Source organism: Eublepharis macularius, chromosome 17 (assembly GCF_028583425.1).
Source record: "Eublepharis macularius isolate TG4126 chromosome 17, MPM_Emac_v1.0, whole genome shotgun sequence".
NCBI lineage: Eukaryota > Metazoa > Chordata > Lepidosauria > Squamata > Eublepharidae > Eublepharis > Eublepharis macularius.
The window spans coordinates 1,645,332-1,657,566 of NC_072806.1; the positions used below are offsets into that span (position 1 = coordinate 1,645,332).

The 12,235-nt window shown below is 50.5% G+C and overlaps 1 protein-coding gene across 1 annotated transcript in view; it reads left to right on the plus strand.

Moving 5' to 3' along the window:
• IGSF21 (immunoglobin superfamily member 21) overlaps nt 1-12,235 on the plus strand; it is a 174,228-nt gene that overhangs the window by 139,543 nt on the left and 22,450 nt on the right. The window contains exon 5 of the mRNA XM_055001645.1: nt 9,141-9,256. Within this exon, the coding sequence (XP_054857620.1) occupies nt 9,141-9,256 (116 nt within the window). The remainder of the gene's footprint in view (nt 1-9,140; nt 9,257-12,235) is intronic.

Below are 12,235 nucleotides of genomic sequence, written 5' to 3' on the forward strand. Positions count from 1 at the left end.
AGCCGTACTATGTGCGAATTGTCCTCAGGCCCCTCTTGAGCAGGCTCCAGGTGGGGGCGCCCGTTGCCACCCAGGTGGATCAGATCTCACAAGGAGGCTTTGCAGACTTTCAGCACCAAGCTTGCCACTCCTTCCTGGCAGGCCCCCAAGGCGTGAGCCGCACACCTGCAAAGACTCTCCAGTCCTGACTTTAAGAGTTTATCCTTGTCCGCAAGCAATACCTGCAGAGAGGCTTAGCTTTAGTTCTGTAGCTCCTTCTCTTCCATTTCTCTCTCTCCTTCTTGCTCTCTCACTCGCACTGTTAATTCGTTCTTCTACCCCCTCCTGCTCTTAGTCCTGCAACTTGCATTAAATCACCCGAGGAAAAGCCGTTCAGCCTACAAATTAGCCCAGTGGCACCCATTAAAACTGAAAAAACCTTCCGGGGTAGCCTCTTGTTCAACCTTTGTGGCTTTAAACTTACAAGTCTCTTGGTAATCAGGAAAGAAAGCTTGCTGGTGAAAGCTTGCTGGAGATAGGAAGGAAAGGAGGGCTCCAGAGGAGCCCTATCGCCAAGGGGCTGTGGGAGACTGAGATTTCCCAGGTGATGCTTGGCCTTCTTCAAATTGCCTGCAGTGTGGTGATGGAGCACCGTGCAAGGTCACACACACCTACACACACACCCACACACACACACGTGTGATGGGCTTGCTGAAAGCAAGGACTGAGGTGCTTGCCAAGGGCCAGCATCTTCTGTAGCGATCCTTCTGTGCCGGGTGTAGAAGACCGGGACTGGGGAATGGCAAAATGGAGACGTTGCCGCTCTGGGCTTCATGCAGCCAAAATGTTTGCCCCACAATCTCCTCAGTCTTCCCCGTGGTCCAACTCACCCAAGGTTGTCTCTTCCAGCCGGCAGCAGATCTTTCCCAGACCTCTTACCTGAGTTCCTACAGCAAGGCATGGCAGGGCTGGAACCAGCAACCTTCTGCATGCCAAGTGATGATGTGAACCACCCTGAGCCCATTCGTGGGGAGGGTGGATTATAAGTCAAATAAAATAAATGAAGTGAATGGAAATGCAGCTCCCTCTAGATGGGATCCCACGGGAAGCTGCTTTATCCCGAGCCAGGCTGCTGGTCCACCTAACTCTGTCCTTCGAGTGGCAGCAGCAGTTCTCCAGAGGCTCAAGCAGGGAAAGTTTTCCCAGAGCCTGTTAGCAGGAGCCACTGGGGATTGAACCGGGAGACTTCGGCATGCAAAGCAGGCACTCTAGCACAGAGAAACAGGCTTGTCCCCAACCAATCTAACCGAGGCCCAAGTTTTCTTCTGCTTCACTGTATAGAGTGGGCAAGTCTCCCAATCGCCAAAGATGATCTTTCAATTTGGAAGCCGTAACGGGAACGAACGCTCTGTTGAATCAACCTGTGGGGGATTCAGCAGCCGAAGAGGTCATTGTGACAAAACACCATGCCTGGCTTCCAAAATGGGTTTGGATGATTTTATGCCTGGTAATAACATGTGTAGCTATGCAAGCTGGGACATTAAGGGCAATCAAATCTTATGCTTCAGGGCATAAAACCATCACCCGCTGGGAACTTCTCGCCACCCCCTCCTCCACAAGCAGCATTGCGTTAAGTGCGCCGTGTTTTTAATTTTCCTTCCTCCGCCGCATCCGGTACGTTTCCCTTATAAATATTGTCTTATGAGAGCGGAGGCCTGATTACTTCAATTAAAGTAGCCTGCTGGGTTCCCTGGCTCTAGGCAGGGTCTTGAGTAAATGAAGGGCCAGATGAGATGCCACAAATTTGGTGATGGGATCGTATTTCTTCCTCACAGATATCAGTCAAGGGAGGCCCCAGCAGGGGGTGGGACCACAGTCTGGGGAAGGGGTTTGCACTGCCCCCTATTCCACTATTTTTCAACATTAAATGTCCCTTGGAGCCGTGATTTGTCCTACCAAGGGAAACATCAAAGTCTATCTGCCTTTCTCATGCATCTTTGTCCCATTCTTCCTCCAGTGTGTGGAGTATGTGGTTTTCCCCTCCTGCATTTACCCTCGCAACAATCTTTTAAGGTAGATTAGGTCAAAAGAAGGTGACTAGTTTAAGGTCATCCAGGGAGCTTTGTGACTGTCAGAATCTGAACCTGTGTCCTGTAGCCTTCTATAGGAAAAATTGTTGGTGGGGTCTCTCATTTACAGCCCCTCCAACATCTTGTCTAAATCAGCCCTGCCAGGTTCCCTTTTCCTAGAATGGCTTCATTCCTGCTTTCAGCCAGTAGTTCTGAAATGTCATAATGGAGAAATCATCACCTGTTGCATTTGTGCCTGTCAGGCAGCAGCTAAAAGGGCAGGGAAAGAAAGATACCAGCCCTCAACAGAGCTAAATTAAGTCCTCTGGGTTCCACTGCAAGGCTGAAGACCAGGTTGGTGGGGGGATGAAACTGAGCACAACTTTGGGGATGGCGATGCATTTTCCAAGCTGGGAATGAGCAAGTGAGGAGGTGAACCCTTTGAACTGCCTCTAATTTTTTTGTTAAAGACAAATGTTCCAGTTTTAAAGCGTTGTAGTGTCACTAATGTGCTGGATGTGAAGGAATGCACACTTGGTGTGGCTTTTGCAGGAAGGACGCAAAAGTAAAAGGCAGAAGAAGGCCCCTGTGGTGTCAATAGAGAGCTCACAGCAGCCGCTGGATGAATCCAGCTTTGCAACTTGATTGACATGCATCCGGATCAGCAAATCCGACTGGCTCAGCTGTCCGTCTTGCTTTTCCTGTGAGCTCCACATGGGGCTACCTTTCCCTTTTTGATTTTTGAAATCTCACGTATACATTTTCTATCTTAAAAAAGCAACTTCACAATTAAATCATTCAAATCATAATGGGTATGGATTCAAAAGCAGCAGAAAGAGACGCAGCAGAGTGGCTTGATGAGCTAGAGAGGGGGGCAGCAGTCTCAGAAATTAGCCCGGAGCACCAAGCAATCCAAAGGGTAACAAAGTAAGGTCAGGAAAAGGGACTTGATCAAAAGTGGAACCAAACGACAGTCTTTTCCTGGCACCTGAGCACAGTTAGAGGAGGTACTAGGTGAACCTCAATTGGGGGAGGGAGCTCCAAAGATGTGGTGCCACCACTAAGAATGCGCTACTGTTGGGGTTTTAGCAAGTCTCCTATGTTCAGTCATGAAAAAGTTAAATTGTTAAATTATTCTGTTTAGTTAAATAGCTGGTTAGCATAGGGCCACTTAGCTGTCTAGTAAAAGTTCTCACCATAGAAAGGGGAGTCTTTAGTCTTAATGAAGGAATCTAGGATTGTCTATTGGATGAACCAGTTTATTGAGGGGCAATTAGCTAGCAACATATACTAAGTTTGTATTGCTCTTTGTCCACTGCTACTGCCTCTCTCTTACTCTGCCTCTCTCACTCTCTAAGTTCTAGTAAACCATCAAGATGTAGACAGTTAGCTATTCTTTATTTTCTCACCAATGTACCCTTTTCCCTGATATGTAGTAAAAGTATTTTCTAGAGCGAAAACCACAGAATGTCTACTTATTTCCAATGTGCTAATACTAAACTCTGCAATTCTTTAAATCTCCCAGCAACTACCCCCCCGCCTCAGTATGTGGGGGTGTTGGGGGGGCAGCCATGGAAATAGCAATGACCCTGCCAACTAACCTGTTTACCTATCCTGAAAGTGGCTCAACTACTTCAGGCAGTGAGGGGTCATTTGGGACAGAGTGAAGAAGTCAAGGAGGGAGAGTTTCAGGCGTCACCCTTCGTGGAAGTTGGCAACCCCTCAGAAAGAAAGGAGGAAGAATGCGATGACCAAGCGGTAGCCTCTCTGCTCTCTATCGGATGTTGCAGAGGAAGCTGAAACCCCAGTGGCACAGAAATAGGCACACACACCCCTCACAGATGCAGAGAAGGGCCTCTCCAGGAGACCCTCAGTCCAGATGCGGCAACGGGGTTAATTATGGAAACTTCATTAAGGGGGTTCAAAATGAATCTGAGTTTTGGGGTAGGGGATTTCCCAGGCACTAACCAATCAGTGCCATCCAATGTCATTTTCTCGGACCCGCTCCCCCCCCCAGAAAGGCAAAGATAGATTTGAGTAGAATGGGCTAAGGGCACATCCAAAGTACTCCTGATGGCAGTGGTGGGGCGGGGGGAGAGTATTTTTCTTCTCTCTAGACTTCTACTTGCTGCTCCGACAGAGCTTTCCTTCAAAGTTCGGTCAGGGAAAATGTGGCAATGTGCCTCCCCCACAAGGATGTCAGGGAGGACACACACCAGCTGCTCCATAGACTTTCCCTGTCTGCTGACTTTCTCCTTCACCCTCCCTGGATCGGCGCTTGGGGGCGGGGGGGGGGGACGACGGACGGACCTGCAGCTACATAATTAGATTCTGACATCTCCCAGGTCAGCCGGGATGGTTTACACCTCCCCTGTTGGATGAGTCTAAATTTAGCCGCCTCGGCATTAGGTAAGGTTTCCTCCTTCCAGACGGCGCCTTTAATTGGTCATGATGTGTGACTTCATGGTCCAGAGAGCAGGGTGAGCTTGGTGGGATGATGGAAGGGAACGGGGAAGGTTACCAGCATCGGTGGCAGAAGTGGAGATGCCGCTGGGCAATTGGGTGGGGGGAGGACTTGGGTAATGACTGTCTTGGCCGGCAAGGTACATCGTCAGTCCCTTCGGGCTGGTGCTGATGGCTGATGAAGAGCTAAAGAGACTGTCATTCTGCTTAGCCTGGGGTGAACTTCGATCCCAGAAGCAAGAGGCCTGCTGGAAGCTAGAGAATCTTCAGGTGAAGACGGCGGGGAGACTTCCCGAGCGCCATCCCTCCCCTCTGCGGCCTCCCTTGGCCAGACACAATTTCAAATTTAACACCCTTTCCTGTTTCAACCTCAAAACCCTCTCTCTTGCACAAATTCGGGCCCATTTCCTGTCCTTTACACTGAATTTTTCCTGTAAAAATTTTCAGCATTATCTGTGCATCAGAAAACCAGCTATACCTACATATTTATGCATATAAATAGGTGGAAAATGGGTTAACCAGATTAGACAATATAATTAAATATTTAAAACACAGCTGCAAATCAAACAAATGCCAGCAAGCAAGTCCTATTTGACTATATTTAAAGCCCCAAATCACAACATAATTCAGAATCCAAATATGATGATAATACTGGGGAAGGGTTAAACATGCCGTTAAGAGAGTAAAAAAGAGAGAGGGCATTCAAGGCTTGACTGAATAAGGTCTTGATTTGGCACCCCACACAACCAAATAGTGCCAGGCAAAGGTGGGAAAGGTATGCTGCTGGTGAGGAGCCATAACCAAAAAGACCCTGTCCCTGTTGGCCGTGAATGGAAGCCCCCACCTTGACACTGACGGCGGAGGAAATGAAGCAGCCTATCCGATGATGGACCTAAGGCTTGTGCAGTGCCCCAAGGGGGGGGGTAACCCTTGAAGTGACAGGCTTTTTGACATCTGGTGCAACTGGCCTGTTGCAGATGGAATAGGCTGGTGATGTCATCCACCCAGGGTTGCCAGCCACCAGATGGCATCTGGCAGGGACGTAGCGGGTGCTGTTTCATCAAGAGTGTAGCATCATTTCTGGGATGACCCAGAAATGGTCTAATGGTTACGCTGGTCTGGCTCTGCTCCTGATGCCCTAATTAGAGCCTTGGGGACCATGTCTGGATGGGTGAAGCAGAGCAGACTGAAGATGAACCCCGCGAAGACGGAGGTCCTGTCCTTGGGCCATGGGGGGAGGGGTAATTATGGGGATCCAGCTCCCTGCCTCTGGTGGGGCACCACTTGTGCCTGTCCCATCGGTCAGGAGCCTTGGTGTGACGCTGGACTCCTCCTTGTCAATGGCAGCCCAGGTCAAGGCAGCTGCCCAAACTGCCTTTTCCCATCTCCGGCAGGCCAGGCAGCTTGACCCCTACCTCTCGGCCCAGGACCTAACGACAGTGATCCAGGCAACGGTCACCTCCAGATTAGACTACTGTAACTCGCTCTACGCAGGGCTGCCCTTGGGTCTGACTTGGAAACTGCAGCAGGTCCATCTGCCCCCTCCCCACCCCTGCCATGCTTGGGGAGTTAGAGTTTCACCAACCCACACCTCCACCCTTTTCTTCCCTTGTGTATGGTGGGCAGGGGAAGGGGGAAGGGTGCCCCATCTGGAATGCGGATATCCATGTTTGTAATGAGACATTATTTTATTGGTTTTACCTATTGTACCTTATTTATGATTGTAACCCGCCCTGAGCCTGCTTGCGGGGAGGGAGGGCTAAAAATCTAATCAATCTAAGATTCAGCCAAGCCTCTCTGGTTTTACCACAGAGTTTCTGACGATTTCTAGAACAGTGTGATGTCACTTCCACGTTTGCCCTGAAAATGTCGTCACACCATTGCCACGATGGTGGCTTCTCTTTCCTCCGCTCCTGGTGGCAGGAGTCAGGAGGGGTTGGCAAGATGTATCACACTACAGTGGGAGCCCCCCCCCCCGCCATCCAGAGTAGGCGAACTAAGCTCCCCAACCCCCTCAGTTTCTAAGCTGAAGCAACAAGGCATAAAACATTGGCCCGACCCCGACAGGACCACTAATCTTCCGTCGGGCCCCCTCACCGCAGCTGCTGAGTTCCAGGATGTGCGAGCTGCTCCCTTCCCTCTTTAGGTTGGCATCTATATTTCCTCCAACTCCCGTTAAGTCCCCATTCTCCATTTATCTGTCTGCTCTCTCTCCCGCAAACGCTCTCCGGGATAATTTCTCTTCCTTCCTAGCAAGTCCATCTTTCTTGTGCTTTGACGCAGATCTATGATTTTACATTTGGGGGACTTGCCTCCCGTTGATGCCAGAGGAGGGGAAAGCAAGATATATGTCTGGGGGGCCTTTGGGAGGAGAGAGATGTGACATGACAAAGCAAAAGTGTCTCTTGCTGAAAGCGTTCAGACCATCTTCTTGTAGCTGAGAAAAATATCCTAGGAAAGTCCAGGATTGGTCTGCAACCCCCCACCCCCACCCCGTCCCAATTCTCAGGAAAGGATCGTGCCCTTAGCAAATGCTGTATATTTCCTCCTAGTTGAACAGAGCAGAAAAACGGCAACAGTAACATGCAGTGGTACCACGGACTCATGTTGTGGTCAGAAACGCAACCAAGGGAAATCGCTTCAGCCTAGAAGCTTTTGAAGACCTTTCCAAATGCAGTTACTGCTAAACTTCCGCCCAGGGGCTGCCTTTGAGGAGCAGGCCAAGCAGAACTCCAGGCATGCATTTCTCAGAAGTTGCTTCTGCCTCTGAGCAGGACGTGGGAGGCTGGCCCTCTGCTTCCAACCAAAGGTGCAGGTTTTGGCATGCGGTGCAGGAAATCCCACTGGAGAGTTAGAATGCGGCTGTGAGTTGACAGGCTGTCGCTCGGCATAAATCAGTCGAGCTCTCTTAATTTCAGCGTGGCATTGAGCACCTGGGTCCCTGGTCCACCAAACTGACCTGATTTCCGTTTGGAAGGGCACATCTCCCCTTCACACTGGCAACTTAAACTTCTGAGGTGCTTGGAAATAGACCGGCGCTTGCCCCAGAATGCATTAGTTGGAATGGTCTCCTCTGGGCCGTCTGCTGCCAATGGTCTGAAGGGCTGAGACCAGAGTCAGTTAAGAAGATCATCACAGAACTGCACACAGTGTCTAGTCCTGCCCTGGATGCAGGTGAATAGATAAGATGTTAAACTAGAGTAAGTTTGATGTGATCGTATGCGTGGCTGCATTGAGCATTTGATCAATGAACAGGAGCACATACATGCATCGGCCAGGCACTGGGTGAAACGGATTTTGCTGCAGTCATACTGGTAATTGCATCAAGATTGTTTTTTTGCAGTGTTTTATCAATGTGCAAAGTCACATAGCTAATGAAGAGTAGGGAGAAAGGAGCTGAAGGTATCATCAGACAGTTCATGGTTCAATTCCAGCATCCGTTCCGGCAATCTTGTAGTTAAACTGGAATTAACAGAATTCAGGAGACAGTGAAGTTTGGGAACAACCACTTACCACCACCACCACTCCAGTAAGATGCACTGGGAGAGAATTCTCTTGGGTCTCTCAGAGAGTGGTCAAGATGATCACTGTCTAACCGGGTGATCAACAGACTTTTTCACAGGAGAGTCCAGGACTAGGCCTGCAACTCTCTGAAAGCAAAACTACCACCAGTCTTTCCCTGCACGGCAGTGTTGATTTCCCCCATGTCTGAACTGAAGCTGGTATAATGTGCAGTGGAAAAGATGGTCTGGCTTTGGATCCTGAAAAATGCTGTGGGAATGATAAATAATGATAAAAAACTGCCTTTGGTTTTGTTTGGTGAGAAAACAGCCCAGGGTTCCAATCTGCTAGAGACGCTCGAGCCCACCCACAGCAGTGCCGCGGCTACTGTTTCTGTACCCCCTCCCAGTTTGTTGAAATTGGGCTTTTGCTGAGAGCCCCTCAGGGGAGGTGGAGAGCTTGAGAGGGGAGAGTGAAGACTTGACTGATGCTTGTTTGCCAGATCCGAGTTTCTTGGCTCGTCAAATGTTGCCTGCTAAATACGAACTGGTGACACAGCCCCCCAACATGCACACACACTAACACCACAACCCCTAGTCCCATAACATTCAGTTTCATGAGCCATGAAAAAAGTTTGAAATAACTGTTACATATTCTACGTTTATGAAAAATGTCCTCACGTTTTTGCTGCTTTTGTTTAAGAATAGCATGCAACCTGAGAATCCCACAAGTTTGCTAGCAATCTTTTCACTTCTTGCTCACTAAAATGGGTTTATCCTGTCAGTGTCTTGATTTTTTAATTCCAGTGGACCAATGCTGGCCAATTAGCTTTAAATGTTTATTTTCTGACCCTTTGCACTGCAAAATCATGAACCACGCCCCCCCCCCCGGTCAATTTCCTCTGCAAGTGCACACGAGTTGGGTGTAGTGGTTGAGAGCGTGGGACTCTAATCTGGAGAGCCGGGTTTGATTCCCCACTCGTCCGCTTGAAGCCAGCTGGGTGACCTTCGGCCAGTCACAGTTTCTCTGAGCTCTCTCAGCCCCACCGACCTCACAGGGGGATTGTTGTGGGGATAATGATGCAAAAAGCCAATCTGAGTAACTGTGGGCTCTTCCTCCCGCCTCCAGCTCCTCCTGTCTCTATCTCGGTCATTGCTGCAGACACGCCCGCCCCCTTCAGCCGCTACCAGGCCCAGAACTTCACCTTGGTTTGCATCGTCTCTGGTGGGAAGCCGGCCCCCACGGTAAGTCTCCGGTCAGGCTGGGGGGAGGGTGGTGGAGACATTTCACCTTCTGCATCTAGCCGGGCACACCCACTCTTTGGTATAGCACCTCTGCCTGAACTGGGCTCCTTTCCGGCATGTGGGCTCTAAACAGAGGTTTAGGCACAAGATTACTTGCACTGATAAGATAAGAGCCCCGGAGTTCGCTTGTGCCACTGAATCACGAGGGAGGGGAATTTGAAGGTTGAAATGAGGCAAGAGAGGGCAAAAGACCCCTTTTTAAATTGAGGTAGGGGTCTCTCATTCCACGGGAACACGTGGAGCTTGCAGCCTTCTCCTAAGTAAGATCCCCCACTGGTCTGTCAAGGTCAGTTTTTGTCTCCCCTGCTTGGCAGAGATTCTCCAGGGTCTCGGGCGGAGGTCTTTCCCATCATCTGCAGCTGGATCCTTTTTAGCTAGAGATTCCAGGGATTCAGTTTGGGACCTTCTGTATGCCAAACAGTTGTTCTGTCGCTGAGCCACAGCCCCTGCTAGGACCAAAAACTCTTTATATACTGGAGTGGCCCGCCAATCATTTCGTGGCAGCCCGATTTCGGTCCATTGCAGTTCACCTGAATGTAGACAAGCCGTGTGAAGGGCAAAGGGTGCAGTTCCTTCCTTTTCGTGCCAGGAGATCAACAACACTGATGAGGGAAGGAGTCCAAGTAATTCACCCAAATCACGAGGTTTAGTGGCGTTTCGATACGTGGCAGTTGTGCGGCAGTGAGTTTGGAGAGGACCCAGGGACCAGAATTTTCAGCGTTCTCTGAATCAAAATAGGTGGGGCACTGAGAGACCCATGGTCAGATTCTCTTACCTCTACAATGTTGACGGAAGCCCTTCATGCTTCCATCCCTACCGGACGCAGCGTTGTTTGGAGCTGGCCTGTGAACTGGAAGGCCCGATTGTGGGGCTTAGGTGACATTCAGGCTCTGGTTGTAGCCCGTAAAGTGGGGACTGTAGTGAGCTCTCTCTCAGGACTATTGTGCAAAAGATCACTACTGTTCTGTGCCTCGCTGTGTGTGCTGTGGAGACAACGTCTTCCTCTAAAATCCAGTGCACAGTTGACATTTTATTGCAGCAGGTGATGACGTGAGGGTTTCCGGTAGCTGCTTCCCTTCCCTTCCGAGGCCCCCTCTCTGCACTGCCTCCCCCCTACTAGCTTCCTTTTATACAAACGCAAGCAGGAGAAAGAAGGGGTGGAAGTTCTAGCATCTGGAGAATTATTTCTACTTATTCATTCTGATATCTGAAGTATTAAATTCTGAAAAGGGATGGGGCAGTGAGCCTTTCGCCGTTTTTTAAAAAAAAAACACCACACTTATCTGCAGACATTCCTGCAGCTGTTTCATTACACCGTGACATCGGATGCTTGAAAGGAGCTTTTTGGAAACGGAATGCAATCTTCTCTTCAGAGAGACACATTCCAAAAGATTTTAACAGGCGTTACTTCTGCAGAGGAGCCAGGCTGCAGGCTATTCACACAGACCCCCTGCCTGCAAAGCAGTGTCTGCTGCTCGCACATGCCTGTGTTGTGCCACATCGGATTGGAGGTGGCTGGGGTGGCACTTTGCATGTGCTTAGGGCCACCTTTATTCTGTTGTACTCTCTCCATTTCCTCAAAGGCCTCTGTGCTTGATCCCTGGGTCAAATGAAGGCGTGGTCCTAGAAGCGGCCCAGGGGCAGCATTATGGGAGCGCCAAAGCCTTTCTCAGTTCAACCTGTGGCTTGATGCTCCCTGGCCCCACCCAAGCAACAACAGGAGGAGGTTGCATTGAATGCTGTTCGTTAATAGCTTTTTTATCCTGTCTTTCCTTAAAGGAGTTCTGGGTGTGGAGTGCATGGTTCCCCCCCCCACTTTAATCCTCACAACAACACGGTGAGGTTGGTTAGGAAGAGAAGGGGTGTTTGCAGGGCTGGCGCATCCATTGAGGCATGTCTGGCAGCTGCCTCGAGCGCTGAGGTGCCAGAGGGGGTGCTGGGTGTGGGGGCATGCCCCGTGGAGCTGGCGGAAGCAGTGCTGGTGGCTGAATGGGAGGGCTGGGAAGCCACCCACATGTCTCCCCGGCCCCAGCTGCTGCAGCCTCCCAGCCCTCCTGCTCAGTTGCCCCGTGCTGCCGCCACCACCTGCTCACCACTGTGGGCCAGGCACAGCAGGTGGCCGGGGCAGCGTGGGGCATGCTGCACAATGATGTCACATGCAGTGATGTCATCATGCAGTCCAGGTGTGCGTGCATTGCGGGGGGTGGGGGTGGCAGCAGCCCTGGAGCTGCCCCCGGCCTCAGGCGCCAGAAACTCTGGCACCGGCACTGGGTGTTTGGCACACGTGGCTTCCCTGGATCTGGTGGGGATTTGAACCTGAGCCTCCCTAGTCTGACGCTCTGATGACCGCACCACACTGGCTCAACAGCCAGTTTTGTTCTAAAAACTAGGTGCAAAAAAATGGGTTGAAATCACAGGGACATCATGTTGATGCCAAAGATAACCAGATCAGCAAGGCCTTGGGAGGCTGAAGGAGCCCATCTGGGGCACGTTCAGGGCAAGGCAGGGCGAACGTCCCTCTGTCGGAGTATCTGGTCCTATACTAGAGAGCTAGAGCCAAGCTACAAGTGACGCCTGACACAGGTCGGACACTGGTCAGCTTCCCTCAAGTTCTGATGGGAAATGTAGGCGTCCTGGTTTTACAGCTTGGCTCTCCACTACAGCTGCAAGACCAGGATGCCTACATTTCCCATCAGAACTTGAAGGAAGCTGACAAGTATCCAACCTGTGTCAGGCGTCACTTGTAGCTTGGCCCTCAGAGCCTAAGGCTCACTGCATCTACAAGTTTCCAAAGTTCTCATTTTGAAGTTCTCCCCAAGCTTCAGGGTTTTGAATTGCACCTTTCAAAGCAGACACAATGAATTTGGCACCCTCCTCTGTTGTCCTCCCTGTTTTTGAGAGATACGTCCCATGTGCACA